The sequence below is a fragment of the Podarcis gaigeae genome (genome assembly GCF_964106915.1).
Source record: "Podarcis gaigeae genome assembly, chromosome: 1".
NCBI classification, from domain to species: domain Eukaryota; kingdom Metazoa; phylum Chordata; class Lepidosauria; order Squamata; family Lacertidae; genus Podarcis; species Podarcis gaigeae.
The window spans coordinates 123067511-123094983 of NC_139678.1; the positions used below are offsets into that span (position 1 = coordinate 123067511).

A 27473-nucleotide genomic window follows, 5' to 3' on the forward strand; every position below is an offset into this window, starting at 1 on the left:
CCAGCTGAACTGGTTGCCAGCTCCTTTTCAAAGTGTTCACATTAGTGTTTAAGCCCTAAAGAAGTCCAGATATCTGGAACACAACCTCCTTTCCTGCAGGCCCTCTTAGATCTTGAAATCAGCAGAGGGAGCCCTCTTGGTGATTCCTCTGCTCTCAGAGGCTCGGGTGGTGGTGACTTGGGTGAAAGCATTCTCTGTGGTTGCTGCTAAGCTGTGGAACTACTTCCCCATAGAAGTGAATCTAGCACCTTCATTATACAGCTCCTGGAAGATGCTGAAGCCACACCTTCTTACCCTGGCTTTTGATACTTGAGCAGGGATAACTCTCATGGTCCTTTCTGACTCCACAATTCTATGACTCTATGTTTTCAGGACCCACCTTATTTTTATGATGGTAAATTGTCCTAAACTGTTCTTAATCTTGTGTTAATGTTGTAACCAGTCCTGAGCATAGCTGTCAATGTTTCCCTTTTTTAAAGGGAAATTCCCTTATTCTGAATAGGATTCCTCACAAGAAAAGGGAAAAGTTGACAGTTATGGTCCAGAGTGGGTAAATAATAATAATAATAATAATAATAATAATAATAATAATAATAAATGTTTAGACTAGGCTTTGCTTACATCAAATACATTTGCTCATACTTGCTAGTTCCAGGTCCTTGAATGGGGAAAGATGACTCCCAGTACGTTTCCGAGCACAATTCAAAGTGCTGATGCTGACCTTTAAAGCTCTAAATGGCCTTGGCCCAGTATACCTAAAGGAGTTTCTCCACCCATCATTCAGCCCAGACACTGAGGTCCAGCTCTGAGGGCCTTCTGGCAGTTCCCTCACTGTGAGAAGTGAGGTTACAGGGAACCAGGCAGAGGGCCTTCTCGGTAGTGGCACCCACCCTGTTGAACACCCTCCCATCAGATGTCAAGGAAATAAACAACTACCTGACTTTGAGAAGACATCTGAAGGCAGAAGAAGAAGAAGAGGAAGAGGAGGAGGAGGAGGAGGAGGAGGAGGAGGAGTTTGGATTTGATATCCTGCCTTTTAAGGAGTCTCAAAGCGGCTAACATTCTCCTTTCCCTTCCTCCCCCACAACAAACACTCTGTGAGGTGAGTGGGGCTGAGAGAAGAAGAAGCTATGCCCTCAGGGGTCCAGGCCACATGCAATGACTGTAACCAGCACCTTCGTCCTAAACATCTATGCTAAAAGTAAATTCCACTGAGCAAAATGTGACTTTCTTCCTTGTTTAGGATTACAATCTAGCCCAGTGCTCAGCAAAAATCATGTGACAGCTGTTTACACACACACACACACACACACACACACACACACACACACACTGCTATAGATGTCAACACATAGTTCTGAGCTATTTTGTTAAGAACCACAGTATTATTACAAACAAAATCCCCAGAGATACTATTTGTCAGTAAATCCAGATTAGGGTAATTTCTAAATCCTTTCTCTAATCACAGTGCTCCATCAGGGAAGGTGCCATAATGAGTCAATGTTACTTGGGAACAAAGACACTGCTATCAAACCTTACTATCTGTTGTACATCTAGAGCCATAAACCACAGAATTGCTTGAGTCTATAAGCCATTCTTGTTTTCAGAAACTGGTGGTCTAAAAACGATTTTGTGTGCAAACTTGATATCCAAGGGAGATTGTTTTAGTATTATATTTGCATGGTGCTAATCACCTTCCTATCTTCCAAACAATATACCACACCAGTGCACAGCATTAGCAAAACCCTTATATTTGATTGTTCACAGTTTGAATGCAATAGTCTGTTAAGGTGAGCATGATTTAGATTCGCAAACAATATTTGTAAGCTGGGTTTGGCTGAAAGATGTTGATCACAAAGGGAAGTGTGGTCTACTTCTCTTTTATCAATTACAATACCCAAGACCCAATATGAAGAGGGAGGTAAACTATCTGTGGCTGTAATACTAAGGCAGATAAATAGACAGAATTATGCACGAGATCAAGCTGACTTATGATAGGAAGGGCATATGAATACGAACCACAAGACTGGTGTCCTGCTTCTGCCACTGCTGGCATGAGGGTCAAAACTCTTTCTTAAAAGAACAGAGTAGTGTCTGCCCAGTTGGTCAGGAATCAAGGCATTTCAGATAACATGGGAGCTGTCCAACAAGAAGTCATAGGGAGCATTTTAGGATGAGCTGTTGCTTCAGCACTAAGTTGGCCCCAACTGAGTAGCTTCATATAGCTGGATTTTGCTGCCCTGATCCAGATCTCGTGAAGTGTATGGCTTCCTTCTCATGAGAAGAGTCAACATTGTGCTGAAGATGGGTACTGTGCCTCTTGTTTTGGGGGTAAACTAGGAGGTTTTAGAGACCAGTCAGACCACAGTGGTATCTTCTGGGATGGTAGTTTAAGGAGGGCTATCAACACCTGATGATTCACTTTGAATCCTGTTAGTTCCATGACCAGGAATAGGTTCCTCCTCTTCCTTTGAGGTCCTATCCAGTTCTAGGCTGGTCCTACAAGGAATGATAATGCCTCTGTATGCAGACAAGTGAGGCATGGTAATCCATTGAGTATGAAGGGCTCCAGATCTGGCCAAGTTGCTGTACCAGCACAGGAATCCAGATTTTCTTATGTCCATCTCAGGTTCTTCCAGAGATGTTCACTGAATCTGCAAGGCCATACTGAATGGCAAAGCAGTGTGCTTGGGAAGCAATATACAAAATAAGTCTGAGCTTTCCTCTGTCTTTTATGGTTTTCACAATCTACTCCAGGGGTACCCACTGGGTAGACCTCTCACAACAATGAGATTACACCTGTTCTGACCTCCTTCGTTAAAATCTGTGTGGCTATACCCGTGAGGCCAACTTTATCAACTCCAGCTGAGAAGTGAAATGTATCATTAATCTAATGATGAATGTGAGGAGAGTCTTAACAATTACAATGTCTCACAATGTCCCAGAAAGTGTCAGGTGCCTATAGGGACGGAAAACGCAAGAGTAACAATTATATTCTTTTCTCCTCTCATCTAATGAGTGCCGATACATACAGAGAAGCATTACCTTGCTTAATTAGTTAGACAGCAGTCACTCCTTTATTCCCTATGCTGAAAAAGAGACAGGAGGAGAGAGGAAAGCAGGCTGGGTTGTTGCATGAGAAGAGATGCTCCGAATTGCTGGGTGGTCTCTAAACCCCTAGGGAATGCCATCTTTTTTTATAAAGAAAAGAAAGGCATATCCAAGAACCTGCTCTATTTATTTAATTAATGTTAAAGTTAAACCAACTTTTCAGTTGGTTTTAAGGTCAGATTAGACCTTTTTAAGAGTCTGAGAGTCCAAGTGGCTGAATGACCATGTGAATTTTTAGAGAGTGGTTAGATAATGTTGCAGGCCCTCTCACATTTCCCAGTGCATTTTCCTGTCACTTTCCTTACTGAAAAACAAAAAACAAAACCCGCGATTTAAAATACTTAAAGACTATTTAAAACCATATGAAACACTCTTCAAATGTTTCAAACATCTCAAAAGATTCAAAAGCAATCACATACCTCACACTTGCTCGTTTCAAAGTTTTCTCCAGTTCACAAAATTTAATGCTGGGCGAAGTATGTTTCCGGCCAACAGAATAGAGAATATTTTGGGGCATGGAATCTGTACAATCCAGACCCTTTCACAGTTCATCTGAGAATTTAGACAGTGGCATATGGAATGCAGTGCACCCATAGGAATTAAGAGCTTCACACATTAAAATTGGAGCAAGCCATAAAATCTCATGCTACTTTGCCAGGGTGTTTTTTTTAGTAGAGGAGAGAGCTCATCTGAAACAACAAATGGATTTGCGATCAGGGCAGTCAGTACATGATAAGGGCTTATCCACACTTACCTCTTGTGCTGTGATTTCTAGGCACGGGTCCACTCTTCAAAGTGCTGCATCCCAGTGCTTCCATCTCACAAACGCTTTCCCAGCAAAAACCCATTCTTTAATGCTGAATTGGAACAAACAGCAATTTTGGTTTCCCATGGATTGTCATTTGCTCCAATTCAGCAGTAAAGAGTGGGTTTTCACCAGTGGTGTGTGGTGAATTTTTTAGGTAGGGGAACAGTGAGGACCAGAGGTGCCAGCTTGTGAGGGCGATGGGGCCCCCTCTGACATCCTGGTGTCACATGTGAGCATCGTGCCTCCCTCCCTAAGCCGAGGAGAAGCTTCCCATGCTTTGGTAAGAAGGCGCTAGACTTTAATACTTTAATACTCTAATTTATCAGGAACATTTAGGGGACCAGCTTAGTCCCTCTGATCTGCTGACCACATGCCACTGATTTTCATGGGGACAGTACCAGGGGGACAAAAAAAAATGCTTGGACTTTAAAGTGTAGACCTGTGCCTGGAAGCACAACACAAAAGAAAGTCTGGATGAGCCCCTAACCGAATTTTTCCTCTTGAGTTTCCCCCTAGGGTCAAAATTGCACACGCTTGAGAAAACCAGGTCTAAACAGAGAAAGCAAATCGTCTGTAGGTTTTAAGGTGATGTAAATTATTAACTACAGTACAGAATTCTGCTGGGAGTAGTAGTATCTCTTCCAACACAGTAATGGGAATCCTGCTAAAGTTTTGCTCAGTTATTTCCAGTTTGAAATGTGAGGTCTTCCAATTCTGCAAGAGAGTTACACGATGTCCTTAAATTACCTGAAATGTCCTTGCAGGGGCAGGAGATGAATCATGCTATAGATCTGAGGAGGTCCCCCCTAAACCATAGAAATTAATAAATGGTAGGATTTGATTATTTGGGATGTGGAGGCAGAAATACAAGCTGCAGAGGAATTCCTGGGCTAGGCTATGCAAAATGACCTGGCCAAGCTAGGGCCATTAAGAAACAATACAGGACCATTGAGGATCATGGGCAATGCAAAAGAACTGTCCTTTCTCCCTGCTCTGAGGTGTAAACAGAGACAGGGGTTTGGAAGGTTGCCAGGGTAAATGGGTATGAGGGGAAGGAAATGAATCTTAAGCAAGGTGTTCTGCAAAGAAGGAGGAAGAAAAAAGGACTGGGATCCATCTTGGGCAGGCTGGCTGAAGACTGCCTGGGAGAGATGCCTTAGACTCCATGACTGCACTGCTGTGGATTATAAGCAGTCTTCAAATGACCATGCTGTAAGATCTGGACTCCATTCTCCAAAGGAACACAGACCTTGGGTGAGTGCTTGGAACCCCATGGACTCTTGCTACAACTCAGCAGAGAGAGGCAGGGGCACCCAACTTTTGTAACAATAGGAAACATTTCAAAAGGAGGTGAGGGCAAGACACAGCCTCTTATCTGATATTCTCAAGGTCGTAAACCTGGAGGGTAGGATTCAAACCAATGGCTTCAAGTTACAAGAAAGGAGATTCCGACTAACCATACAGAAAAACTTCCTGACAGTAAGAGTTGTTCACCAGTGGAACGGTCTCCCTCGGGAGATTGTGGAGTCTCTTTCATTGGAGGTTGTTAAGTAGAGGTTGGGTAGCCGTCTATCATTGATGCTTTAGCTGAGATTCTTGCATTACAGGGTGTTGGACTAGATGACTCTCGGGTCCCTTCCAACACTACCATTCTATGACTCTATAAAACCTATCACCTATACAATATGGCAACTGTATAATCTATCTTACTTTCTTCCTGCTGGCTTCTGATTCCAAAATGGTGGAGCAGAACCCATCAAACAGTTCATAGACACTGAGTGTGCAGATTGACTTCTGAAACTGAGTGTTAGGAAGACTTCTTACAATGAGTTTAGAGATGCAGTGATAAAGATGGAAGGGAAATTCACATTTTATTGCAAATATACATGATTTACACTTGCTGAACCAATGTGCAAACTGAAATGCAGCTCTCGTTTGAAATTCTCATTTTGCGCTGCAGTTTATTGACCAAAAAATGTATACAAAAATACATATAAAGCATGCATATTGTACTCAAATTAACATGCAGAAGTGTGTTATAATAGGGGGAATTCAAAAAAAATATATTAAGCTAAATTGCACACAAAATTGTGTTCATTAGGAGAAATGTGCCCTAAAACACTGAGAAATTTAATGAGCAAACTGATATGGAAATGTGGCAAACCAAATTTATTGAAAAAACAAGGAACTGACGGGGGGGGGGACACCAAAATTGACTGATGTGTGCATCCCTACACAGGGGAGCAGATGTTGTTGGACTTCAAAGCCCATCAACCACAGCTGGCATGGCCAGGGATGGAAATTGTAATCTTGCAACATCTGGAAGGTCATGGATTCCTCACCCCTGATGTAATGGACAGATGATTTACAGTTCAGTTGATGCGCACCAAAGACAATTTTCAGCAAGTGAGTATCTTTAGTTACAAGCTGAGTTTTAAGCTTCAGTTACAAGCATGTGGAGTTACCTAATACTGATTCAAACCATTAGTCCATTTAGGCTAACAATCCTATACCTACTATCCTGAAAGTAAGCCCACTTGGACTTGATGGGACTTACTTCCGAGTAAACATTTATAGGTTTGTACTACTCATTTAGCATTGTATGTCGGAGCAGGTCTCCAATAACAGTTAGGCAGAGGTCTTCCTCTGAAATCCTGTTAAGCAGAAATGCCAGGAATTGATCAATTCATGTGTGTTCCACTCAGGTTCAATCAACCCTGACTTTTCGGGAGATCACTCAATCTGCTTTAAATGTATTGATGCTGCTGAATTTTATCCATCTTTTGCGCTTCCTTCAGCAGTTTATCACACTGAGTTTTATTTCATTTGTTCGTTTATTGCTGTTAATTATGTGAGCAACCCTGGAATTATTGTTATTTTTTTAACAAAAGAGTGATATGTCTGTTAAATGCACCCATAGAAAAATACAATCATATATATGGCATTCCATTCACTGTGTTGGCCACAATCAGGTTAGCTCACCCATGTGATTAATCCAGAAAACTTTGCCATTGCTCTCAAAGCCCCTGATTTGTCCTCATTAACAACATCACCTAATCAAATACGATTATCTGCAGAGAGCTGTGATGTCATCAAGGCCATGATCCCTGATTGGATGCGATCACCCATATAAGTTTCCAAGGATGGAGAAGGAAGAAGCAGCAAGGCAAAAATGGTTATAAAGCATCTAAAAGAATCAATGGCATTCACACACACAAGACATTGTAAAATGTACAAACATATAAAATCAAAATGTTTTTTTCCCCCTGAAAACATTTCTACCCTTCAAAAGTTCCAACTTTCAGCCTGAAACACCCTTTGCAAGTAAAACGTGTGGGGGTTTGTTGGCTTTTTTATTTAAAAAATGAAGGTGTTATGGATATTGTTACATAAACTCATGTCAACTGTCTTTGAGTATATTTAGATCATTTTAAACTACTGCCTTCTTTCCTTTTCCTTTTTTTTTACTTATCTACCTCCCTACTTTTCAAAATAAAAACCTTTTCCTTTGCAGTTGCAAAAGAAATGTTTCACTACTGCATTTTTAAAAGTCTATGCGAGACAGAAAGATGCTTAGAGGATGTGTTTCCTGAGGGTTTTTTTAATAGATGTAGAGTCATTTTGGATTTTTTTGGGAATGCAGAGGTAGAATAAGGCATGCTTCATAGGGCTGAAACGTCGACCAAACTCAATCCAGCAAAAGTCTGCCACGACTAAGTCCCATTCAAAACTGTAGAGCTCAAACTGAGCAGTTGGGTATTTAAATCTAATTGATCTCAATGGTACACACACTTCCTGTACTTATCCCCTGCAGTAATGTGGTTATACCGCTTCGCAGTTGTCCAAAAGAAGAAGGTATCCCAGAAGCCTCTGCAAAGGCCTCCAGAGCATCCTTTCATTTCACACTGGGAAGAACATCTGCCAAGTCAGATGTGGCCAGCTTCCCACCTGGCATACAGAGGCTGTAGAGATTGGGATGCAGCTGTGGCTGCCAGCTGGCCAGCCTATTGCTACAGCATACGCCAGACAAGAGATGAGGATGTCCGTAAGGCTTGAGCCAATCATTCAAGAGCAAAGTATCCTGGAGACACACCTTATATCGGGTGTCAATGGTCAGAAACTGGACCAACCCTATTAGTGTACGGTCCTAAAGAGGATTGCAAACAGCTTGGTGATTTGGGGCATTCTTTCGCTATGAGAGAGGGATGCGGGTGGCGCTGTGGATTAAACCACAAAGCCTAGGACTTGCTGATCAGAAGGTTGGCGGTTCAAATCCCTGCAACGGGGTGAGCTCCCGTTGCTCGGTACCTGCTCCTGACAACCTAGCAGTTCGGAAGCACGTCAAAGTGCAAGTAGATAAATAGGTACTGTTTGGTTGTGGGCGAACATGTCAGACGACACAGCGATTCTTCAAACAGCTCTTCTTTATTCAGATGCCAGAACAGAACTAGGCTGAGGAGCCCAGTCAGCCTGCTTATATAGAGCTCCAGAACAATGCAACTGTTGCCATTTTCTAAAACTATCCAATCACTGAACGTCACTTTTTGATCCTTCATTTGCATACAAAACTATCCAATCACTGAATGTCACTTTTCGATCCTTCATTTGCATAACTATCTACAGTATCCCCCTGCTGGCCCAGGGTGAGAACTTCAGTACATAACAGGTACCACTCTGGCGGGAAGGTAAACAGCGTTTCCGTACGCTGCTCTGGTTCGCTTAGTCATGCTGGCCACATGACTTGGAAGCTGTACGCCTGCTCCCTCTGCCAATAAAGCAAGATGAGCATCGCAACCCCAGAGTCGGTCACAATTGGACCTAATGGTCAGGGGTCCCTTTACCTTTACCTTTTCACTATGAGAGACAAGCATGCACTGACCAGAAAGACTTGATGGTGGCGGCCAGCTGGACTCGGCTAAGAACAGGGCACAGTGGCTGGTAGTGTAGGGGTGTGTATCGCTGCTAGACAAGGATATATTTATTAGATACTATCCTTCCTTCCTCACATTTGTGAATTCAGCAGAGTGCATCCCTTTGCAGCTTAAAGGGGAAGCTTAGATGGGCTTGTTTTAGCCTTTCAGTTTAAGTAATCCAGGATGCTTTAAGGCAGACTGGATTCTTCTGGTTCCCCCCCCCCCCCTTAAAACAAACAATCTTGTAAATGGTAATATATCTACATATACATACTCACTCATAATATTTGTTGAAGAATAACAGATATAGCAGCTTTGTTCAGGCAGGCTTAAAATGGTAATCCAGCTACAACAACAACAACAACAAATTTATACCACACCCATCTGGCTGAGTTTCCCCAGGAACCCTGGGCGGGTACCAACAGAATATTGAAAACACGATAAAACATCAGACATTAAAAACTTCCCTAAACAGGGCTGCCTTCAGATGTCTTCTAAAAGTCAGATAGTTGTTCATTTCCTTGACATCTGATGGGAGGGCGTTCCACAGGGCAGGCGCCACTACTGAGAAGGCCCTCTGCCTCATTCCTTGTAACCTCCCTTCTTGCAGTGAGGGAACTGCCAGAAGGCCCTCGGAGCTGGACCTCAGTGTCTGGGCTGAGCGATGGGGATGGAGACGCTCCTTCAGGTATACTGGGCCGAGGCCATTTGGGGCTTTCAAGGTCAGCACCAACTCTTTGAATTGTGCTCAGAAATGTACTGGGAGCCAATGTAGGTCTTTCAGGACCAGTGTTATATGGTCTAGGTGGCCACTCCCAGTCTAGCTTAAGATGGTGTCTGAGCAATGGAGTTCAGACATGCAGATATTCTCACATTTCTGGACTGGTGAAGAGCAAAGAGGAAGTGCCCAGCCAGGTGCAGAGGTTATATATGGCTATACCATCCCCCTGTCAGGACACAGTGGGAGTGTCTCTTGCAGAGTGCTCTCTAGCAAACTTACAGGAAAACTCTGTGAGCTTCAGCACCATTCACATAGCAAAAACTACCATAGAGATATTTCCCACCCCCACCCCACCTCCAAAAAAGTAGGATGGCCAATGGCTTGGCTTTTGAAAAATGGGGTCTCTACAGCCACTGAGTCTCTTCAGCTTGTTGATCAGAAGCTCGACAGTTTGAATCCACATGATGGGATGAGCTCCCGTTGCTCTGTCCCAGCTCCTGCCAACCTAGCAGTTCGAAAGCATGCCAGTGCGAGTAGATAAATAGGTACGAATGTGGCAGGAGGGTAAACAGTGTTTCTGTGCACTTTCATTTACATCACGGTGTTCTGTTGTGCCAGAAGCGGTTTAGTCATGCTGGCCACATGACCCGGAAAGCTGTCTGCGAACATACGCCAGCTTCCTCTGCCTGAAGGCGAGATGAGCACTGCACCCTATAGTCGCCTTTGATTGGACTTAACCATCCAGGGGTCCTTTACCTTTTTAAAAAAACTATTTGGGAACCACTGGAATAGAGGATTGGTGTACTAACTGTGCAGTGCTCCTGTCTCAGCTGAGTTAAAGCTCTTGGAAATGCTTAGGGGTCAGCCTAAGAGGGTCCGCTGTTTACTAATTTGCTTTGTATGCAAATTAAGCCTGGCTCAATCCTTGACATCTTCAGGTAGGGCCTGGCTAGAAAAGACTTCATCTGAAACTTCCAAGAGCTGCTGACAGTCCTTGTCAACAATATTGGGCTGGCTGGACTTGGCATAAGCCGCTGTCCAATATTTCTAAGTATTCCACAATGGTCAGACTCCACATTTCTGCCATATGATCCGTCCACATTTCTGCCAAAATCCATGTATAGAGTAATCAACTGAATATGGATATATGAGAGAGGAACTTGATATTCAGATTTAATTCAACTTGATATTCAGATTTAATTCAACTTGATATTCAGATTTAATTCAGATTTAATTCAACATTCATGTCCCACCCCTTCTCCAAGGAGACCACAGCAACGTACTTGGGTTCATGCTATTTTATCCTGGATAGCTCAATTGGTTAGAGCACCGTGCTGATAACACCAAGCATGCAGGTTCTATCCCCGTGTGGGACAGCTGCATATCCCTGCATTGCAGGGGGTTGGACTAGATGATCTTCAGGGTCCCTTCCAACTCTACAATTCTATGTTCCTGTAAGGTAGGTTAGGCAGAGATTGTGGGGATGCTTAGGAAGGCAGGAGAGGACATATTATTTTATGATATCCTTGCTAACTTGTGTCAGCAAGTTCTATAGCTTAGCAGAGTTGTTAAACAACCCCCCTTTTAAATTAGCACAGCGGTTAGATAGTTGCTGGCTCGTCTGAGCCTCACTATTTGAGATTCCTGGCAAGATCCCTTTTCTATCCCTTCTAAAAGAATAGACACGACCATCTGATTAAAGTTAACATAAAACTAGTTTACTGACAATCATCCAGTTCACAATAAGATCCCTGAAGGCAGACTTAATTGACAGAACAACATATAACTATGTGAACTATCCCATAAGGCAAATGGTCTCAAGTGACTGCAGCTCAGCAGTCACTTCTCCTAACTCTTAGGAACACAAAAAGGTGAACAAGAAGAGCAGAACATGGAGGCCATGTGCTCCTCTGTCCAAGAACAGGCCACGCCCACATTAAGTCACATGCAAAGGAAGTCTGTCCCAGCTCAGGAGGAACTAGCAAATTTTCTCCTGAGTGATTCAAAGCATTCCCCAGCATGTGCATTGTAGCAATGTTGTACAGTGGTACCTTGGTTTGCAAACAGTCTGGTTTGCATACGTTTTGGATTACAAACACGTCAAACCCGGTAGTGCGTGTCCCGGTTTGCAAACTTTTTTTGGATTACAACCCATTTTGCGGGGATTATGAACTTTTTTTTTTTTTTGAGGCCCCATTGGCGAAAGCGCACCTTGGGTTACAACCTGTCTTGGTTTACAAACGGACCTCTGGAACGAATTATGGTTGTAAACCAAGGTACCACTGTATTTGACTGCAATACATTTTTACATCCCACAGAGATATGGTAAAAACGGTAGCTTAGCCCCAGTCACCTAGTGAGCACCGCAACCTCTCTAGCCCCAGCTCCACGTTATACACAGCACCAAGCTTTTTAATAAGCTTGAAGTGTTGTTAGTTACTCTCCCTGGGTCTTAGAGAAGACGTTTTCCTTCCCTCCTGGTGGTACCTGAATATATAAAAAAATATTCCCAAGTATTTACTTCTGGTTATGTTCTCAAAACCCAATATCAATTGTTTGGTTTTTTAAAAAAACAAAAACAAAAAATAATTAGAAACACTCTGCTCCGCCTTTTAAAATCCTCTGACTCATAAAACCGTTAAGTGATCCTGCGAGCAACGCACTCCGGTCTCTCCAGCTCTCCCCTTGCTGACAGCATCTGCCTCTAGGAATTCATTTAGGAGCCATTTATTTATTTAACTGCTTCTTCCATAATGCAATATCCAGTGACTGATGATGTTCTCCTGCCACACGGTGGAGTTTTGTGGGTCTGCTCCTCGGTGGCTACTGCTGTAGTCTGTACAAATGAAGACACAGAAAAAGAGAAAAGGGAAAAACCCCAAATATTTGCGGGGGGCGGGTGTATTGTGCAGTTCAATAATTCAGATGCAAAAAAAGGGGGGAGGAGATCTTGACGGGATGTACTTGCACTTCTTAATCCTTCAGAGCCATGAAATCTGCTGAAGTTGGTGCGTGTGTTTTGCAGGAGGGGCTGCGTGATTCTTGTGCCTTTACAGTATTTCGGATTCCCTTGAATAGTGGTTAAATGTTCTTGCGAAGCTACGTGGTCGTCTCCCAAGACCCTTCAATGTTTTGGAAGCAGAAGCTTCGCGAAGTTCATCTTTATCATCGTAATTGTATTATATGCCCTTTTTTTCTTTTTCTTTTTTTGCTGCAGTGGGTTCTTTTTCATACGAAGCTGCTCAGCTTACCTCCCTGGCTGCTTTGAAAGAAAGGAAAGTCTGGCGCGCCTTGCAAGTTCGAAGGTTGCAAAATCGTTAGCTAAGCCACGAGCGTTCTTCTGCTGTTAAAGAACTCGGGTTCAAGGCGCGATCTCTTCCTTCCTTCCTTCCTTCCTTGGATATTAGATGACAGTTCCCTTTCGCTCTTTTTAATGGGCATCTCCCTTCCTCCTATAAATGCATTAAGCTGCTGTTGTCTAGCAAACGATTTCTTTGATGCCGTCTGGGCAAATTGATCTCTGATGGGTTGGGTTACTGGGAGGGTTTGCGCGGGGCGCGCGCGTCAAAAATGGAGTCTTTGTGGAGAAAGGAGAACAAGAGTGTGAAGAGTGGGCGGGACATTGTGGGGGCTGGGTGGAGGTGGGATTTGGGAGGGGGAGGGTAGCGCAATCCTTACCTGGATGAGACCGATCCCAGCTTTCTGGCATACCAGAGAGAGAGAGAGAGACGGGTCACTTGGAGCTGGTGGGTGCGGAGAGCTTAGCTCCTCATCCACCACCAGTTCTGTTATGTGAGGCACGGAGAGTGAGTCTTTTCCACGGAGAGGGAGCGGAGAAAGGTTGAAGAAATCCAAATGAATTCTTTCTCCTGGCTTCAGAAAGACAGGGTCCTCGCCTCCCTTCTCTGGTTACTGGGGAGGGGGGGAGGGCGCCGTTAAGACAAAAGCCAGACAAAACAAGAGATTTAAAAAATAACTAAATAAGCATGCACGCACCCACTGTCAAAACACTGGACTTTGGGCCTGCGCATCTGTGCTGAGTGTGTGTGGAGTTCGGAAGGCGGAAGGGAGAAGGCAAGGGAATCTCTTCTATAATCTATATGTCCAAGTGGCTCTGATGGTGGTGGCAAACTTAGGGATCCCCTCATCTCCCTCGCCCCCACCCCACCCCAGCCCCTCCTGAATGAAGCCGTCACCTGACGGTTACTAGCTCCAGGAGTGCCAACTTAAATAAAATATTGGGGAGTCCACGTAATCGATCACCAGACGCAGCACACGGACATCATTTGAATGGCAATGTCCATCAACTTGGGGGTGAGGGCAGCCCCCTCAAATATTTTATTGGGGGGACCGAAGGGACCTCGGTCCCTATGGCTAGCTCCAAGGACGGCCCTTGGGCGCTGCCTCTGCGGGAGTCAAGCGGGGAATCGCGCCCGCACCACCTCTCCCGGAAGAGGCCACACGCCTCCGAGAGCGGGCTGGATGTCACCACCTTTGGACTTCTGCCTTCTGGTCCATTTGTCCCTTTTCGCATCCGATCTGCGGTTCCTCGCGTGACAGCCACTTTATTCTTTCTGATCCCTCCTACCCCCTCCCCTTCATTGGGTGGGGGGGGGAAGCAACATACCCTTTAGACAGCGACTAGGAACTTTGAAATCTCGCAAGGAGGCACTGCAGGTGGCCACGTAGGAGCAGCCGATCCGAGCGAGCGCAGAGGCCAATCTGGTGGCGGAAGCAGTCCACCCGTGGGGACTCCGCGCAAGGGGAACATCCCCCACGCGTGGGACCCACGCCTCCGTGGGGGATACGAGGCTTTCCTGCGAGGTGCTCCAAGCCGGGCACTCGCCTCGGCGCTCCGAGTCCTTTAGACAACAACAACCCACAGGTGGATCAGGGAGCGAGCATGCACGCCGACGGGGCCACTTTGGAGACATGCAGCTGTTAATGCAAACCACCCCCCGCGCACAGACACACACACTCGCCAACGGCGCTTGCACATGCGTGCTGACCGCAGCCAACTTCCCATGCCTGATGACTGGGGCTGAGTGCAAGGAGTGCGTGCCTTTTCTCAGTCACTCCTCGCCAGTGCAGCAGCGGGGGAAGCGCCTGCGGCTCGACAGTGCCCCCGAAGCTCCTCGCTGAAGATCCAGCCGGGATTCTTTCCGCCAGGTGACGGACGGGGGCGGCTGTTTTACCTGGCAAGGTTCAGCTGCTGCCGCCCTTCTTTTGCCCCCCACCACCCTGCCAATCCATCCTCCTCCGGGAGCCGCTTCTCCCTCCTCCTCCTCTTTGCTCTGCCTGCTGGATGGTCCCTCAGTCAGCCAGCTCCCAGGGTGGGGCTGGGTGCTGCTGCTGCTGCTGCCGCCGCCGCCTGAGAGCCTCCCCGGCGCGCCTCGCCTTGCCGAGCGCGGAGCGGGCGCAGCATCAGCATCTCTCGCTCCAGCTGCCGCCGCCTCCTCCTCCTCCTCCCTCGCAGGGACCTGCATCCCGCTCGTCCAATCACTGCCCGCGCTGCCTGCGCCACGTGACCCCGGCGGGCTGAGGGGACCTGCTGCTTTCCCAACGCCAGAGGGATGCGGGCGGCAGAGCAGGAGAGGAGGCAGCGGCTGCGGAGCTGCGAGGTGCCTTGACTCTCTTTTCCCCCAAGCCCAGCCCAGCCCGACCCCTTTATGGCAGCGGCTGCCTCAGCCTCCTGGTCCTCCTCCTCCTCTTCCTCCTCCTCTTCTTCTTCTTCCTTCCTGACCATCCCTGCTCATGCCGTTCCCCGGGCTGGGCCAGGCCCCTGGTTATCTCTGCTGAAACTCTCAGGATCATCATCATCATCCTCGCCATCATCACCATGCCAGGACCTGGGTGCCTCTTCCTAACCTGCTGTTGGCTGGGGCCCCCGGGATGCTAAGGATCCCCCCGTCAGCCCGAGAGAGCCATTCGCTTTTTGGGGGACGCTGCCGTTCCCTCTTGCTGCGGCTGCGGAGTTGAGTTACGAAGTCATGGTGTTGTGGGAATCTTCCCCACCTCGGCAGTGGAGCAGCGGCTGGACACTTTGCGATTGCTTTTGCTGGTTGCTGCTGCCGGTGTTGTTTCTCATCGTAGCCCGACCGGTGAAACTTGCAGCTTTCCCTACCTCCTTAAGTGACTGCCAAACGCCTACCGGCTGGAATTGCTCTGGTAAGCTCGGGGAGCGGGAGCGGGGGTGGGGGGAAAGAGAAATGTACAGCAATGCCCATCCGTCTCTAAACGAAAGCATCTTCTAAAAAGAGATCGGAGGGGTGGGGTTGAGCCAGTCTCTCCAAACCTCTCTGGCACATCGCGCAGCTGTCTGGAAATTACAGGTCGGATTTGAGGCGAAAGGAATAGAATGGCTGGTCAGGAAAGTATCTATAGATCTTTCTCTACTTGTTTCGCCACCTTTTTAATTGCCTCGGCTTCAAATGGGCTTTTGATTATCATCTCTGCAGACTTGCACAGTCTGGACGCAATCGGGTAACTCGCCGAGGGTGGATCTTTTATTGTTTTTTTAGAAGTGTTAAAAGTTGGAGCAGGAGAGAGACGGGGAAGATGCTGTAAATCAAGGTGTGATTCTCTGAAAAGTCATAGGATCTTGCAGGCTGGGTTAGATCTCCTTTCGAAGAACCAGCAAATTTGCTAATCTGGAAAGCTACCCCCCCCCCCCACCTGCGTTAAAGCTTTTAAGACTATGCTGTATATATTATTTTTAAAAACAGAGATTGGGGTTGCCTGAAACCTTTTATCTCTGCTTTCCCCCCTCTTAGCTTTTAAAAAAGGAATCCTGTTGTTCTTGAAGGGAACTTAGAGCAAGTGTTTATTCCCAAATTCACACATCACACAAAGCAAGATAATCTAGAATCGGCTCCTGAGGCTCTTTCTTCTTCTTTCTGTCATGAAACAGACTTGCCTTTTCCTAGTTTCTCTAGACAGCTTCAGCCCTGCTTAAAGTGGTTTGCCAGACACAGTTCAAGTAAAATGTACTAATTGAATAAGGAAGAAGCTGTGGGGAGTTACCTCCCCTCTCTCCATCCGTTGTCTTTTCCTATGACCAGACTCATCCTCAATAGGTTAATTGTAGTTCTGTCTGGAGTGTGTTTACCATTTGTACAGTGCTTCCCACACAATCCTGGTTTGCAAATGCTTCTGGGAGTACCTTCTTTTGCAGGCTGCATCTCCAGATTTTTTTAAAAAAACAACACACAGAGAGAGAAATAAACATTGTGCATACAGCTATAGATGTGTATCTACAGCTGCACACAGAGACATTTCTAAACATTTTGATGCAGTTTGCCCTTCACGAAAAATGCTGTGTAACTTTGTATCTTCAACAAAACACCTACATTTCCTCTCAGCATATATGCTGGATAGATAACAGAGCATGTTACTTCTATCTTACAACTCAAATCTGATTTCACAAACTATGGGAAGCCCAATACTTTACCATATCTCAAGTTACAATAACCTCTGCAGCAAACACAGCATTATTTAGCCCAGCACCGTGGCTCTCTAATTTATTTATTTTTAATTACCCTGGGATTACTTTGGGTGTATAACTAGAATGCCATAGTTCAGTGCAGTGTGTGTGTGTGTGTGTGTGTGTGTGTGATCATTAGGGTCAATAAGTCACTTTTGCCCTATGGGTGGCGTTTTCCATTTTTATTGCACAACCAGGACATGGCTAGGAACACAGAGATGTTAATCAAATCAATAGAACACAATCTTGACGACTTTCGAGCCAAATATGGCTGTTTGGCTTCATACCTTGCTACACACTCTCGGAGTAGGATGGCAACTAGCTGAGGTCTGAAATCTGAGCTGGCATTCATGAGCTGAATCTCCAGCCAGATTTGTTAGCCTGCCTGTCAAAACTGGAGGAAAGGAGCTGGGTCTCCTTTCAGCAGCTCTGTCGAGAAGCTGGCACCCCTCCTATTAACCTGGAGGTGATCAATCTTCATTGGAATCAGACAGCCTATCACAAAAAGCACATAGCCTGTTTATCTTTATTATTAGGGGGCTTTGTTATGTCACTGCCTGGAGAAATGCCCATTCTAAGACTTTGGACCAGAAGATTTAATGGGGAGGGGTACAGAATTATGTTGCTTTGCAACCAAATGCTTGGTTTTTGTGGAAATGGAAACTACTTTTATAGAAGAAGGAGAGGAGGAGCTGGGAGATTAACAGGCACTGCAAACTCCTCTGGAAACGGGCAAAGTGAGGATGAGAAGACAACCTTTCTAGATTGCACATTGCTTCATCAACAATGTTAGGTGTGCTACATACATAGAAAAGCAACTGCCCCTGTCTGATATTCCTTGCCAGACCCAAGGCTGACAGCATTTTTCTCTTTGCGTTTGAGGTTATGATGACAGAGAAAACGATCTCTTTCTCTGCGACACCAATACCTGTAAATTTGACGGAGAGTGCTTAAGAATTGGAGACACCGTGACTTGCGTCTGTCAGTTCAAGGTAAGAAGATTGATCTCTCCTTCCTTAATTCACTAATGAGAATACAAATCAGGGATCTCCCTTTACAACCCATCACTGGGCAATTTATTTCTCTGCATGCAGAGAAGTCGGAGTGAAAACCTGGCAGCTAGTCTAAGGTGCTTGGCAGGGTAGCCAACTGGTGTCAAGAAGATAGAAGATTCTCTGGGAAAATGTAGATGCTGTTCTTCCAAATGCCTCTTTAGGGTTGTCAGCTTCAGGTTGTGTGTGCTGGGTTCAGCTGCTGCGGCCTTTTCGGAATCGGGATTTTCTGTCCTTTTTCAATTCAGCCAAACATATAGCATCTTCTTTATACATCCAGGAAGCCACTGAAATAGTTGCGGAGAAGTTGATTTGTAAGATGGCTTTTATACACCAAAGGCAAGTTAAGGCAGTGCGTAATTCAACAATGCTCCTTAATTCACAGGGAGAGAACGTTTCGAGCTAAATTGCAACCCTAATTCAAAATCCAAGGAAGATTCAAGGCTGCTTGAACAGACTGAGTCCCATTGATTTTGAGGGTGCAATCCGTGTTGTTAGAGACCAAACTTATATGCATTTTGCTGAGACTGAATGTTACCATAAGGGCTACATCAAAAACTTTAATTGAAAGGTGGTGGATGTTTTGTATAGCTTGTACCTGAAAGTAAACATTGCCTGGAACATTGCATAAATCCTGCCTATTCCAGGAGACCATATTTTCCCACAAGTCTGCCTAAGGTGGCTTAAATCCACATTCTCAAACAAATATGAAGTAGATTATGTTGAAGGCAATGGGATTTACATCCATGTAATGGTCTGGCGTTGATACACTAATTGAACCTCAGTGGAGGTGAATACTATCATTACTACCTCTCAACATAGTAATTGAAAATTCATTTTATTTCAGTATGGAATCTATATTTTGCTTAGGTGTTCAGGTCTTTATTCTTGTATATTTTAAAATGCATTTAATCTGTACTGTAGTTTGCTGTGCACTTTAGGAGTAGATTTGTTATGGTGAACCAGTATTTCCCAAGCTGGTTCACCCTCCAAATGGCATTGGACTCCAATTCCCATCATCCACAGGCAACATAGCCAATGGTCAAGGATGATGGGAGTTGTAGTCCAACTTCTGAAAGGTTGGAGACGGGTGTGGCAAGCCTAAGGATTCTTTGTATAATTACAAGTGAACAACCAAACATGCATACCCTCCCCACCTCACTGTTCAGTGTCACAATATATTAATTTGAAATGTACTTTGTTTGATTTTAATAGAGGAAATACTCCATTAAGCTTGTATAGCATGTCATAACCAGTGACTAATCAATCCCTAAATTAAGTATCAGAGCTACATAATCTTCCTTGCTAGAAATTATTTTGCTTGGCACATTGCTCTTCTTCACCTATCTCTAAATAGCTATATGAGATTACATTCAAATGTAAATATTTAAGGACAGCTCTTGTCAAAAGAAGAAGGGAACAAGGATACTCTGTAGAAGTCTAAGATTCTTAGTTACTTTGCAAGTTGTTCCTTCCCAAGAGATTGATTTAATGCTCTGTCCTTGTATCACTGCCTGGTGAGTAAATGCAGCAACCTCAGAGCCACCGGCAGTGAAATTAAATTAGACACAGAGTACACTTAGTTTCTTCTGCCTGGTTCCAGTTTGGCTTTGCAGTAGGTTTGAAGTTAGTGAACATGGAAGAATTGAAGTTGGGTCTTGTTTTGTTTTAAAGCAGCAGCTATTTCCACAAAATAACACAAGTACAGTGGTACCTCGGGTTAAGTACTTCATTCGTTCCGGAGATTCTTAACCTGAAACTGTTCTTAATCTGAAGCACCACTTTAGCTAATGGGGCCTCCTGCTGCCACCGCGCCGCCAGAGCATGATTTCTGTTCTCATCCTGAATATAACCCGAGGTAATATTTCTGGGTTAGTGGAGTCTGTAACCTGAAGCATCTGTAACCTGAAGCATATGTAACCTGAGGTACCACTGTATATGCTATTCACTTTCTTTAATGTATGTCTTAACTTATAAGTCTAATTCCCATGCTGAAGAGAAACTAAAACAAAAACCACTTTTAAAAAACCCAAGAGTAAGTTATAAATGTTTCTGAATTAATACAATATCAATGTCTTGATACAGTTATACAAAATTCATTTAAGGTGCTTGGAGTTCAGAGCAATCTCTGGACACTGTGTCGATTCTCTAACAAGGGAGTCAGTCATTGGACCTCAATTCTTCCTGAAAGCCATCTGCCTTGAAAGCCCCCCTCCTTCATCCTGAGTGTGGGGGCGCTGGCTGTAGTTATTCACTGAGCAGACAAAAACATGTTCCAGGTAGGGTTGCCAATTGGCCAGAGAGAACTTGCTCCTATGCTTTTAGCTGAGGATTGATATGCAGAAATCAGCTGGCAATGCTTTTTCGTAGAATAGTGCAGATGAGCACTGCCTCCTCCTAATTGCTGCCAATCAAGCTGCTGCTAAAGGCACAAGTCGAGGGGCAGGTTGGAAACAAACCCTGGGACTGAGCCCCACTGAGTCCTGGCCCTGTTTCAGACCTTTCTGAACTTGTGCTGGAAAACAGAACTACTTAGCAAAACACACACGAGCACACATTATTATGAGGAGTTTTTGCATCTATGTAGGGAATAATTGTGTATTTCATTGTGTGTGAGAGAGAGAGATGGGGGCAGGTTGCACTGTTGTCAAGTGCTGTGGTTTATTCCCACCCCACCTTATATAAGGGAATGGGAAATGTAAAGAGATATTCCCAATTTCTGAGTAACTCCAGTTTCTGGAATGAGAGAAGACTTTGCCCCCTCTTTCACTGTGTGCAGGATTTCAGCCTTTTAACTCTGACAAGGAGAACTTCCATTTCTTGGTATGGCAGAGGGGCACTGAACACTGGGAAGTGTGTGTGTGTGTTTATATACAGGGGGGAAAGATCGAGATGAGATATTTTCTACAGAACTTTGCCCCCAGGCTATTCAATAAGCTCCGAGACTGAGTCTGGAAATCATGTTAAAGCACACAGAGAAATTAGATGAAAATGGAATGGCTGGGATCTGCCTTCTGGACAATGTTGGGAGTATGTTCTGTTCCCCTTGCCCTGGACTTGCTTATCGTGCACCTGCTACTCATATTGGACAAGCCAATGACACTATAAATGATGGCCCTGACTCAGGCTGGCCCTAGTACAAGCCAGTCTTCAAGAAGACATTCAAATAAAAAAATAAAAGCCACTCCAACCTGTCCTGAGTAAGATCTGGACACAATAATATAATGATTCTATGAATCTGTGGTGCGGCCCTTCTGTGTCCATGGTTGTTCATTCATCAAGTGCTAATGGTAGTCCTTGATGAAGAATTTGAAGATCTATGATACTGGACCAGTTGACTTCAGAGCTGAATTATGTGGCTCTATTAGCATAATATTAATTGGTGGGACTGACACTGGCCTTCCAGAGGACATTCCATCTGGCACAAGCTTTGACATCCTGCCTCCAGAACCAGCTGAGCCGGGGCTGGGGCTTGAGCCTGAAGGGTCCTCACCTGTGCTGGATCCTCAGGTGCAGGCACCAGCTGAGCCTACTCTGGCTCCTGAGATGATGGAGGACCCATTGCTTGCAAGTGCTCCACTCTCAGCCCCGTCAGGGGAAGCTGAGGTTGCCTCTGGGTCCGGTAACTCTCCAGCCTCTCCTGAACTGCAGAGGCTCAGGGCAGAGAGGCAGAGGGAACTAAGTTCCCGCAGGAGGAGTGCTCGCCTCCAGGCCAGGAGAGGTGAGTCACCTGTGGACCGGGGCTGCCCTATGCCTCGGGGTAGATAAAAGCCAGCCAGCCCCAGTCCCAGGTTGTGGGAGCAACATTGTTGGTAGCCTATTCCTGCCTGCACCTTGTCCTGCTCTTCTGCCAGAGTTCCTGACCTCACCTGACTTCTTGCCTTGGACCCCGCTTCAGCTTTGATGGACAGCCTCTATACCGCACCCTCGACCTCGGACTGAACTCGGACCTCACTTCACGGTTAGCCCTTGGGACCAGCACAGAGGCAATGAACCCAGGGAGCCTATTTGGTCCCTGGTAGTCTGTCACAAAGGGCTGTGAGATGTGGCTCACTACAGTGGTACATTGGTTCTCAAACTTAATCCACTCCGGAAGTCCATTCCAAAACCAAAGTGTTCCAAAACCAAGGCGTGCTTTCCTATAGAAAGTAATGCAAAATGGATTAATCCATTCCAGACTTTTAAAAACAACCCCTAAAACAGTAATTTAACATGAACTTTACTATCTAACGAGACCATTGATAAAATGAAAGCAATAATTAATGTACTATACTATAATAAATAAAACAGTATTGTAGATGATAAAAATTAAAATTATTTTCCCCCTTACCTGCACTGATGATAGTCATTGTTTGGATGGAGGACTTTTATCCATTTCTGCCATCACACAATCAATCAATCAATCAATCAATCTCGAGCTGAATTGGGTTCCACACAGTCACAAAAACAAATTAACCGAAAAAGCCTATAAAACCCCTCGCAAAATAAATAGCAAAAACAAAAGCACCAAACTTAATCCATTCCGGAAGTCCATTTGACTTTCAATATGTTCGAAAACCAGGGTGCAGCTTCTGATTGGTGCAGGCGCCCTGGAAACAATAGCAGACAACCGCATCGGACGTTTAGCTTCCGAAAAACGTTGAAAACCAGAAAACTTACTTCCAGGTGTGACATTAACATATGTGAGTGCTGGAGGTGAAATAGTTAAACAAGTTATCCAATCAGAACCCGGGGGTAGAGTCAGAGGAACTATAAAACCAGCTGGGGGGGGGGGCAAAGGGAGCAGTTCATTGGGAGTTGGGTGGTTGGTTGGAGTGGGAGTGACTTGGGATAGAGTCTGTGGGTAGGTTGCGTTAGCGTAGCAAAATAAGCTGAGTCAGGAACAGTTAGGGGCTAGGAAGAGAAGTAAATATCTGAGAGGTGGTTTAGTGAGCGAGAGCAGATAGCAGAAGTTATAGGTCTGGACAGGCAGCCCATGATTGTGATTGACCAATACCGTTTATGAAACCACACGCTTGTTAAGCTGCAATAAATAAACAGAATTTTATGTTCCAATTTAACCCTGACTGGACTCAGTATTGTACCACGTAGGGCCTGGGTGGCGGCGGCAAGAAATAAAGTGGTTGCACAGGGATCAATAGACGGTGAAACGTCCGGGGACCCTGTGTGATCGCCACACCGGGTTTTTGGCATTTGAGAACCAAGGCGTTTGAGAACCAAGCTACCACTGTAGTTGTGCTGGGCCACATGAAGAGGTTTCCCTGGGATCACTGCAAGGGCTGGTTATCACTGCAAGCACCTGTTATCCCTGGGCAGCTGCTAGGCCCCATTGGTCCCCCATTTTATACAAACTACCTGGCCCAGCACTATGAATAATGCCCGAGACTAGCTGCTATTTTAGCTTCCTGAAATGTGCTGCTGCTCAAGGGCATGATGGGAGATTTAAATGGCAGCTAGACCCAGTCACCTGGTACTGCTTTACATGTCACTTGTGCTTCCAGATGCACAAGGAGACTTTAAGTTAACCAATCACATGCAAAGCTCCTCCCACTCATTTGAACCTTGGAGTTATTGCGGTAGCAGTCAGCAGATGGAGCTTGTTATTACTGAACTCAAAAACTAAAGTTGGAGGAACTACAAGCTGAGTCAAGAAAACCTCAGCATCAAATGGTAGAAGAAGTAAAGAGCAGGCTGGGGAAAAGCTCAGGTATTTGCGTTGCTAGCCTGTGCTGCAAACGAGATACACCGAATTGTTATAACTTTGAGCAGCTGAAGCAGTTCATGAATTGAGATCCAGCAGTTTTTCAGCAGGTGGATATTAATCCAGTGGGGTCAAATTCTAGGCCCGAGCACAATTTCCCTCCCCAAATTCTGTTTGGAAGGGGTGGACAATTAGGAGTGGTGTATTTTGCCAAATATTTTTGACATGGGGGTGAAAATTTTAACCATTTTTCTCAACTACAACAAAAAATTCTCTTCTGAGAAATTTCAGGCAAAGAAACTCCATTGTTAGCTCATATTGTTGGATGAAGGAAGTAATCGGTTGAGAGAGGAGAACCAAGAGGAATGAGTGCCAAGCTCATGGCTTCCTTTAGGGATATCAAAATAAGATTGCGCAGTATTAAAACAGTAGCCCATAGATCAAAACCATAAGTGGAGGGGAAAACATAAGGGTCAGACTGAGTCCAAACCAAAGGCCAGGTGGAACAAGTCTGTCTTGCAAGCCCTGCGGAAAGATGTCAAGTCCCTCTTGTGACAGAGCGTTCCACCAAGTCTGGGCCAGTACTGAAAAGACCCTGTCCCTAGTTGAGACCAATCTAACCACCTTGCGACTTGGGACCCCCAAGGTGTTGTCATTTGTAGACCTTAAGGCCCTCCGCGGGGCATACCAGGAGAGGCGGTCCCATAGGTACAAGGGTCCTAGGCCGCATAGGGCTTTAAAGGTCAAAACCAGCACCTTAAACCTGACCCTGTACTCCACCGGGAGCCAGTGCAGTTGGTAAAGCACTGGATGAATGTGATCCCACAGCAAGAACCCCGTAAGGAGCCTCGCTGCAGCATTCTGCACCCGCTGGAGTTTCTGGGTCAGCTTCAAGGGCAGCCCTGCTTAGAGCGAGTTACACTAATCAAGCCTGGAGGTGACAGTTGCATGGATCACTGTGACCAGATCAGGGCGAGAAAGATAAGGTTGGTCGAGGTAAGGTTGGAAGGCAGCCTATTTCAGGATGAAACAGCCCATCATTTGATGTGTTTAGTTCTCTGACTATGATTTCATAGCCCTGTTAAGATGGGGCTCCAAGGGACCTTATTTGCCAGTTTCAAGTTTCTGAGAAGCTCATACAAGGCACAGCAACATCGTTCCTTGGTTTCCTACTGTTTCAGCTTCTGCTTGAACTGGTGCCACAATCCCTTCCCTAGACGTTAACTTTCTGCTGTAGCAACATAATTTTCCTGGCTGCCAAATTACCCACCAAGGAGAAAGGAGGTTATAGGCCCATTGTGCTGGATGTCTGCTGAGGTCAATGGATGAATCTGGCGCTGCCAAACTATCAGCGGCGGCTGATGCACGCGCTCGAAATTGCAAATGCAGCACCAGTCACAGACTGCTTGCGCAGGTATTAATAGTAGCATTCTGTGCCATGATATTATGTAGTACTTATTAGATCAGCATTACAGAGTAAATTAACAGAGTTAAGGGTGGTGGGGCTTGCTGTAAAGAGAGGCAATTTAAACAAAGATTAAAGAGGAGCGGCAGTCATGGGAGCGAAAGGCAGTTCCATGTGATACTGGAAATAATGTTTGACAACTAAGCAGAGAGGTGCAAGAGCTGAGAGGCAATAAGCATCCGTGCTTCTTCTTCTTTGGCCATCACTCGTGGCCGAGCAAGATTGTCTTCCATAAACACGGTTTTAACACTGAGTCCGCAAGTGACTGTGGAGGCCAATTCTGGATCCACACTTCCTTCCACAGTCCCCTCATTGGTTTCTGGGTGGGAGTAATAATAATAATAATAATAATAAATTTTATTTATATCCCACCCTCCCCAGCCGAAGCTGGGCTCAGAGCAGCTAACATCAAATGTATAACACATTAACATAAAATCAGACAATCAATTAAAATACATTCTCAAATCAGATCAGGATCAGAATAAAATCCAATCAGATGGCGACCCGCAGATTAGGGTTGGGGACTTTAAATGCTCACCAGGCCCAACTGTTTGTGCTGAACTTATATGGGCCTGTGAGAAAAATTGGGAGGCTACTTTCATGCAGTTCTTATGAAAGGGGAGAGGGAGTCAGACTGAAACCCGACCAAAGGCCTGGCAGAACAGCTCCGTCTTGCAGGCCCTGCAGAAAGATGTCAAGTCCCGCAGGGCCCTAGTCTCTTGTGACAGAGCGTTCCACCAGATTGGAGCCACAGCCGAAAAAGCCCTGGCTCTAGTTGAGGCCAGCCTAACCTCTCTGTGGCCTGGGACCTTCAGGATGTTTTTATTTGAAGACCGTAAGTTCCTCTGTGGGACATACCAGGAGAGGCGGTCCCGTAGGTACGAGGGTCCTAGGCTGTATAGGGCTTTAAAGGTTAAAACCAGCACGTTAAACCTGATCCTGTACCCCACCGGGAGCCAGTGCAGCTGGTATAGCACCAGATGAATGTGATCTCGCAGCAAGGACCCCATAAGGAGTCTCGCCGCGACATTCTGCACCCGCTGGAGTTTCTGGGTCAGTCTCAAGGGCAGCCCCACGTAGAGCGAGTTACAATAATCCAGTCTGGAGGTGACCACAGTGGATCACAGTGGCTAGGTCAGGGCGAGAGAGGTAAGCTGATCACAGTGAGGGTTTCCCCAGTGTGCCTTCTCCCTTGCGTCCTGATAGGGTTTGGGTTGGGTTTTTGGAAGACGCTTGGGCGTGAATTTGTTTTATGTGTGTAGATCAGTGCACAGTCTTCGCAGTAAGGCTCTGTTCCAGTGGCATGAGTAGTCACAACAAACTGGTAGATCTGCTGCAGCCTTCATCCACCTTCCCAGCCGTTGTAACATACCGCCTGTTATCATCTGCCTGTTCTGCCATTGAAGACTTCTTGGATCATTCTTTGTCTAGCTCCTTCCCTTTGACCTTACCGCCTTGGGTGACTCTGCTGGAGTACGAGATTCCCCGACGGCTTCGCTCACAAGGGTCATAGGAACATGCAAGCCCACTCACCACGACAAGGTGATGATCCAGCTCCCATGTGCACACACCAACACCCCCCACTCTTTCCCACACTGACCTGTTTTCTCTTGCCGTGATGTGATGGGGAGGAGAATCATAGAATTGTAGACTTGGAAGGGACCCCAGGGGAATCTCAGCTCAATCTCAATTCATTACGGATTGCCATCCAGCCTCTGCTTAAAAACCTCCAAGGAAGGAAAGTCCACAACCTACCAAGGGAGATCGTTCCACTCTTATCATCAAAAAGTTCTTCCCACTGATGTTCAGTGGGAATCCCCTTTCTTGTAACTTTAAGCTACTGGGCTGGGTCCTACCCACCTGAGCAGGAGAAAACAAGCTCGCCCCATCTTCCATGTGACATCCCTTGAGATATTTGAAGGTGGCTATCATAGCTCCTCTCAGTCTCCTCTTTTCCAGGCTTGAACAGACCCAGCTCCTTCAACTGTTCCTCATAAGGCTTGGTTTCCAGACCCTTGATCATCTTGGTTGCCCTCCTCTGCAAATGTTCCAGCTTCTCAGTATCCTAGATTGCATCACATTGTTTCATCCGCCAACATAAACTGCTCATTTTAGAGCTACTAAGTATACAGTATTTAGAGTTACTTAAGTATACAGTCACCCCTCGTTCCTGGGCCTTTGGCAGTAGTTATGCTGCATACATTAGCAAGCTGCAATGT

General features: G+C 45.6%; 1 protein-coding gene and 1 long non-coding RNA gene across 2 annotated transcripts in view; one reads left to right on the forward strand and one right to left on the reverse strand.

Moving 5' to 3' along the window:
• Positions 1 to 12128: 12128 nt before the first annotated feature.
• On the reverse strand, positions 12129 to 13473 carry LOC310833660. Its single transcript, XR_014558865.1, has 2 exons — positions 13232 to 13473; positions 12129 to 13130 (listed from the first exon to the last, which is right to left on the reverse strand). It is a non-coding gene; the product is annotated as an uncharacterized lncRNA (long non-coding RNA).
• Positions 13474 to 14632: 1159 nt separating this feature from the next.
• TMEFF2 (transmembrane protein with EGF like and two follistatin like domains 2) overlaps positions 14633 to 27473 on the forward strand; it is a 236368-nt gene continuing 223527 nt past the window's right edge. Inside the window, exons 1-2 of the mRNA XM_083712929.1 lie at positions 14633 to 15721; positions 17919 to 18028. Coding sequence (XP_083569055.1) covers positions 15544 to 15721; positions 17919 to 18028 — 288 coding nt within the window. The 5' untranslated portion in view covers positions 14633 to 15543. The remainder of the gene's footprint in view (positions 15722 to 17918; positions 18029 to 27473) is intronic.